At 32.6% G+C, this 6,624-nt stretch overlaps 1 protein-coding gene across 1 annotated transcript; it reads right to left on the bottom strand.

Annotated features, from left to right (window-relative positions):
* Window positions 1-2,771: 2,771 nt before the first annotated feature.
* On the bottom strand, window positions 2,772-4,349 carry LOC106767090 (metalloendoproteinase 2-MMP). The gene has a single exon (XM_014651914.2). It carries the CDS (start codon window positions 4,109-4,111, stop codon window positions 2,990-2,992), a length of 1,122 nt encoding a protein of 373 aa, XP_014507400.1. The 5' UTR covers window positions 4,112-4,349; the 3' UTR covers window positions 2,772-2,989.
* Window positions 4,350-6,624: the final 2,275 nt, after the last annotated feature.

Here is a 6,624-nt window from a genome sequence, read left to right as displayed (position 1 = left end):
GGATTTTTGTCCGTATGTAATCCGTATATAACCAAAAATTATATACGGATTTTAGGCCTTATATACGGATTTGGGCGGTAGATAATGACGTTTTTTCTTGTAGTGGGTGATGTATATGCTTATAGGAACTGATATGATATATATGTTATGGTTGTATATATTATTTATAAAGCAATGTCATGTCACGACACATACGGGATGACTTAACGATTATATTTTGAAATGTTATTATATCAATAGCTTTTATTCATATTAATGAATATTTCTTTTTGAGATCCTTTTTGACTTTGTCATATTTTTCTTAATATTTTGTATTTCTTTTGTATATAAAAGAACCAAGCATAAGTTTGTATATAATAAAATTAATATTTAATATTTTTTTAGAATTTTTTTTTTATTTTTTGAAATATTTTATTGAAAAATTATGATTTTTTTTTTAAAAAAATTTAGACCAATAGATAGCGTTTTTTTAAAAAAGCGCTATCTATTGTCAGACACCAATAGATAGCGCTTTTCTTAGAAGCGCTATCTATTAATAGATAGTGCTGACATAGATAGCGCTTAAAAAGCGGTATCTATGATAAAAAAAAAAAAGCACTATCTATGCACTTTTTTGTAGTAGTGTTAATAAATTTAGATGCAAGCATATAATGAACATGTTTGCCTTTGAATCCTAAACCACTTTTTTCATAAGGGTGTTTGCAACTTTTTATTAAAAGATCTAAACGTTTGTTTTTTCGAACATTCTATTCAGCACCTTGAGTAAGGTGTCATTTTCGCGTCAAAGGAAATCAACGTGTTTAGCTTCTTTCACAATATTTGAATTTTTCTTTAGTTTTTCGTTTTTAGAAGACGAGTTTTCAATTTGATGTTTGGACTCAACTACCTTCCTATTTAGGTTTCTATTTTGATGTTTTAAAGAAATTATATCGTCTTTAGATATTGTCAAGTCCTTTTTAAAAATTTTGTTCTTTTGAATTTTTTTGATATTACTTTCTTAATAGTTTGAAAGCGTCTGACAATTTTGATAATTTGACCAAAGCTCATTATAAGCCTAAATGACAAAGTGTTTTTCTACCTCTTCATTAAAGTCATCTAACAAATATTAATAGTGTTTGTCATAAGACACAAGTTTGCTTCTTCTCTTTCTTCTTCCTCGGACTTAGATGAGTCTTGGTCTTCCCAGGTACTTATAAGGAAGAGCACTTTCTTCTTGGACTTCTCCAAGTCTGGGCATTCAGACCTAAAGTTTCTGGGCTTTTTACATTCATAATACACAATTGACCCTTCTTTATGCTTTTTTTTTTATCGTTCTTAGAGGTTGATTTGATGTGTCTACCTCTAAAAGGTGTATTTTTCTTATTTCTCCACATAGAGTGGATTTTCTTTAAGATGAACGATAATTTTTCTTCTTCTTCTTCCTCCATGGAGTCATCATCAGCGTTTGACTCTTTAGACGATTCTTCCACCTTGAAGGCTTTGGTGGGTGTCCTTCTCGTTGGTCGTTGAGCCTGAAGAGAGATATTTTTCTCCTTTCTCAACATCTCATCTTGTTTCCAACTTATGGATTTTAAAGATGCCAACAAGCTCTTCGAGGCTTAAACTGTCAAAGTTCTTAGAAGTCCTCAACGTTGTTACTACGATCTCCATTGTCTAGGGAGGTTGTGCAAAAGTTTCACAATATGATCAAAATTATCATAAGTAGTGTTTGGTGTTAGAGTTTAAAATTCTTTTCGCAATTTAGTGTTAGATGTTACTTTTTTGGTATACACAGTGAGTGAACATAGTATTTTATTTTTTAGTGTTTGAAAATTTTGAATTTTTTTATGTAAGTCAGATTTCAACTCAACTCATTTAAAACTGGTTCATGCGGGTTGAACTCGTGATGAACCGGATTGATTAGCGGATTGTGACCCATTTTGACGACTCTATTAATATACATATGGTCCTTTTTTTCTCAAATAATCAAAAAATAAAAAAAATTATATCTAATCATTTAAATATATGATACCAAGAGCTAAATTTAACATGGATGTCAAGATATTTGTATAGACGTATACAAATTTTTGAAAGTGTTAAATTTATAAAAAATATTAAAATTTTAAAAATTATTTTAAATTATATATTAATTTATGTAAATTATAAAAAAAAATAAAGGCCAAGTCTTCATGTTACTGTTAAGATGCGTCACTATGAAAGATTGTACGAAATTAAAGTTAATTTAATATTTGTTTTGAAACGTTAAATTATTTAATGTTTTATGCAAGTAGACATTATGATTATACCAAAGGAAAATTGAATACTATTTTATAAAATAAATTAATAACTTGTACAAAACAATAATTATAGGTTTCTATGCAATAAAAAAAGTAACCACGCAATGAGTGCGAGTGAGTCAATACAATCATTTGAGCGTTCACGCATGTTCCGTGCCAAAAACAAATATTTTATGCTTCTATATTCTACTAGGTTTGTTTTCATCCCAAGAAAAAAATAATATCTGTAAAAAGACATTGATTACCTCTATAATAAATTATGGTATTGATCATTATATTAATATTACAATATACAATTTATTATATAATAATATTTATATTTTTCTATAAAGATAAACTTTAAAAAATACTATCAAAACAATAAAAAATATAATAATTAAAATATACATATTACTATTTTTTTATTTCTTTCGTTTAATTGAATAATATTATTTTTATTCTCGTTCTTTTTCTTCTGATTTTTGATAACCTCTTCCCAAAAAAAGACTGGATAGATTAAATAATGAATATTATTATATCATATACACGGAGGAATTCTATATCGTATGAATGTGTATACAGAGTTCACCAATGTCATGTGAGCATGGAAAAGGAAGCTGCAATGAGAACAAAGGAAAGGAAAGGAAAGAAATCAAAACGAGGAATAGTGGCAGTGTCAGCCAAGTCCAAATAAGGCCAACAATACCTCTGGGATAAATAATAAAAAATAAATCCTATAATAATGTAAAATATAAAAATGAAAAGGTCAACAAAGTGAAAACCCTGCAGGAAGAGGAAGAGGAATTGGAACCGTCGCTGGAGTCCCTCTCCGGTGCTGACGTGGCACTGGATCCATTGTAATTGGGATTGGTACCGTAGAGGAATTGAATCCCTTTGATATCATCCTGCGCCAGCACCACCTTCTTCCTCCGCGACGAAATCGTCGGAAACATAACCGCTTCTTCCTCAGAAGAGTGACCTAACCCTAGCAAGTGCCCAATCTCGTGCACCGCCACCGATTCCAAATCTACCGCCGTCGACAGTGCCGACTGCGTCACGTCGCCGGAAACCACCCAGTCTTCGTCGGCATCCAGGTGGAACCTCCCGTTCGTCGGCGAGAACGCGTGCGCCAGCGTCCCCAAACTCCCGTCGAACGGCTCCCCATCGCCGTGGTCACCGCTGAAGAAACCGATCCTGATGTCGGCGCTGAAGTACGACTCGGTTTCGCGGAACGTCAACGACGTCACCTCCGCCCACCGAGCGAAAGCGGCAGCGAAAACGCCTTTCACGGTGTCGGTCAGGCCGTTGCCGGGGTTAAACGCGTACGTGAGCTCCTCCGTTCCCTCAGGCCACCGCGGCATGCCTGGGAACAGAGTGTAGTGCGCCACCGTGTGGAACCGCAGCTTGCTGGACGACGCCGTTTCGTTCTGCTTTCCGGCGTTCATCGTTGTGGTACCGTTGATTATGTCGGCGACGCCACACCGCGGCAGGACGATCTGCCGGAGCGTGGAATCATCGAGGACGCCGGTGACGTTGAGGTTGAAATTCTTCTGGTAGGTTTTGATCGCCGATTCGAGAGCGTCGTCGAACTCATCGGAGAAGTTCGATGGCGGCGTGTGAGGGATGTAGCCGAAGCGTTGGAAGTAGGATTTTAGGTTGGCGAGGCCGTCGTAGTTATCGCCGCGATGGCAACCGGTGAGGTTACGAAAGGCATCCCACGCGCCTCCGAGAGGCGCGTGGGCGGGGAGCCAAGATGAGACGTTGGGGAAGAATCGAGCTGAAACGACGAGGTTGGTGAGAGAGAATGAAAGAAAGAAAGCAAGGGTGATTAGTTGGTGAGGTTGGGGTTTGTTCATGTTTAGTTTGGATGAAAATTGAAGAGAATTTTGCCTGAGAAAGTGGAGAACTGGAGAGGAGTATAAGAAGTGTTGAGGAATGCATTTTGAAGTCTTCCTGAGAAGAAGTATTTGGTAAATGTGATGTGATGACCTTTGAAAAACTTGGGCTTCTTCTGTTGGAAATTTCACTGCAAACTCTTGTGTACTTTCAACATGTAAACGTCACCGCTTCTGCTTCTTCACACACTTCATATTTACCTTTTTAACAACTTTGTTATTACATTTAAAATTAAAAATACATTTTCATCACATAACTATGTTAATGGATAATAAATTATTAAAAAGGATAAGTTTCCTCATTTTTATGAATATTATTTAAATAATTATATTAATGGATTTTATTCATCTAAAAATATTAAACATAAAAGACAAAGAAATTAAAGCTAATATGAAACACACTGAATGTAATTGGTTTTCTTCATTTCGACCTTTGCTTACAAAAAGAAAATTGCAGTAGATAATTTAATTTAATCAGGGAGACAAAGTAGTACTGAAAAAAGAAAATGGTTACAGGCAGAGAGTTGTTGAACGATAGCAACTGAAAAAACAAAAAAAAAAAAATGAAGAGAGCTGGTGGACAGTTTCAAAGACTGTTGGGTGACGGCGGCAACTGTCATGAGTTATTATTACTTTACACGTGGCTTAAGTTTGGTTTCAGGGTGCAAATGGTTGATTAAATAAACATATAAAAATAATTAATGTTTAACCTTAAATATTTGAAAACATAAAGTATAATATACTTAATACTAATTATGATTAGTATTTTTATTAAGTTTGTGTTTCATACTCTTTAATAATTTGTCAGATTTATAGAGTTAGTCAAAATGGGTCACAACATGTGGATCAATCCGGTCTCACCATGGATTTGAGTCAGATTGGATTTGAAAAAATTGCATTTTTTTTTTATGCGGGTCAGTTTTCAACTCGGCTCATTTAAACCCGGCTCATCTGGATTGAACTCGTAGTGGACCAGGTTGGCCTACCAACCCACCTACATAATTTTATTTTATTAAAATTTAATTTTAATTTTATAAAAAAAGATATTTATTATTATTTTTGCTTGAAAAAATTATTCAAGTTTTTTATTTTCAAAATTAATTAAACACCCATGTTGGAAGTGAAATTTGGGAGTGAGATTTGTTTAGGTTTGAATTATAGAAAGTTTGTAATTTTTTTATTTAAGAAAAAACTGTAATTAAGTGGGTCAGTGAGTCAATCCGTTTATCCACCAATCCGTGGTGGGTTAGGCCGAATTTAAATTTTTTTGACTCGCTAATAAATGAGTCAGATTGGATTAGCTCACTAAATGACTAATCTGTAGTGAACTAGACCGGGTCGAACCGAGCTAGCCGTTTTGACAACTCTAATTTTTAAAATATTTACTAATGCATCCAAATAGAAAAAACCTTTTAGTAGATAACGGACGTTTGAAGTACATAACATTGATAAATGGCAAGACAAAATAACAAAGGAAGCGTGTTCTTTTTTCTTTTTTAATGTTCTCATATTTAAATATTTGTAAAAGTAAGAAATTACTATCTATAATAACGACGTGTCCCAAAGTTAAATTGAAAAGAAAGAGGGAAATTTAAATGCCAAATCTAGAATAATCCTATTCTATTTGCATGATTTATATACTCCTTCCACGACTATTTTTGTATGCTCTCTTTTTTCCTTCACATGGACAACCTTAGAGGGATTAATTGGACTTAATTATAAATAAAATTAAACAAATTCAATGTGTTTGGATAGGAAATTTTTAGGATACTTTGTTTTCGGTTAGAATTTGAAATGTTTATAATAAAATATGCTGTTTGAGCAAGGTATTTGGAAATAAATTGAAATTCTATAATTTGATGAGTTATTGGATTATTTAAAATTAAAAACTTTTAAATTTTATCTAAAAACTAATAACTTCAAAATTTTCACATTCTCATATCTTTTCTTTGTATTATTTTATCAAACTTGATTTTGATTAGGACATCATCACTTGATTAAGACCGGTATATTGTTGAGATAACTACCTTTTTATTGATTTTGATTAAGGTATTTTTACATATTTACATGAGCTTTTTTTTTTATTATTTATTTAAAGTTTTAAGACTTTTTTTTCTTCTCAAATCATTGATGTTTCTCACTCAACATTAGTATGGGCTTTTCCAGTTAATGTTGGGAAGACTATTTTTCATGTGAACTAACGTTTGTTTTGTTTTTTAATATTTCTCATGATTATTACTTTCATCATCTACATCTATTTTTTTTTTCAATAATTTGTTAAGATTTTTTATATTGATTAAAAAAATTTTATGCAACATTAATTATGAATTCTTTTTATTAATGTTAACTGGACAAGTTTTTCAGTTGTCACTGATCGAAAAATTCGATGTAAAAAAAAAAAAAAAAAAACAACCCTACACAACATAAAAATAACGCAGATAGATGTTGGTTTAAATGATTGTGATTAAAAAATT

This window comes from Vigna radiata, chromosome 7 (assembly GCF_000741045.1).
Source record: "Vigna radiata var. radiata cultivar VC1973A chromosome 7, Vradiata_ver6, whole genome shotgun sequence".
NCBI lineage: Eukaryota > Viridiplantae > Streptophyta > Magnoliopsida > Fabales > Fabaceae > Vigna > Vigna radiata.
The sequence above is the reverse complement of the archived record's forward strand: the minus strand, read 5'-3'. Positions and strand labels throughout refer to the sequence as shown.

Coding starts and splice junctions, on each gene's coding strand:
- LOC106767090 (XM_014651914.2), bottom strand. CDS start 4,111: ATGAACAAACCCCAACCTCACCAACTAATCACCCTTGCTTTCTTTCTT.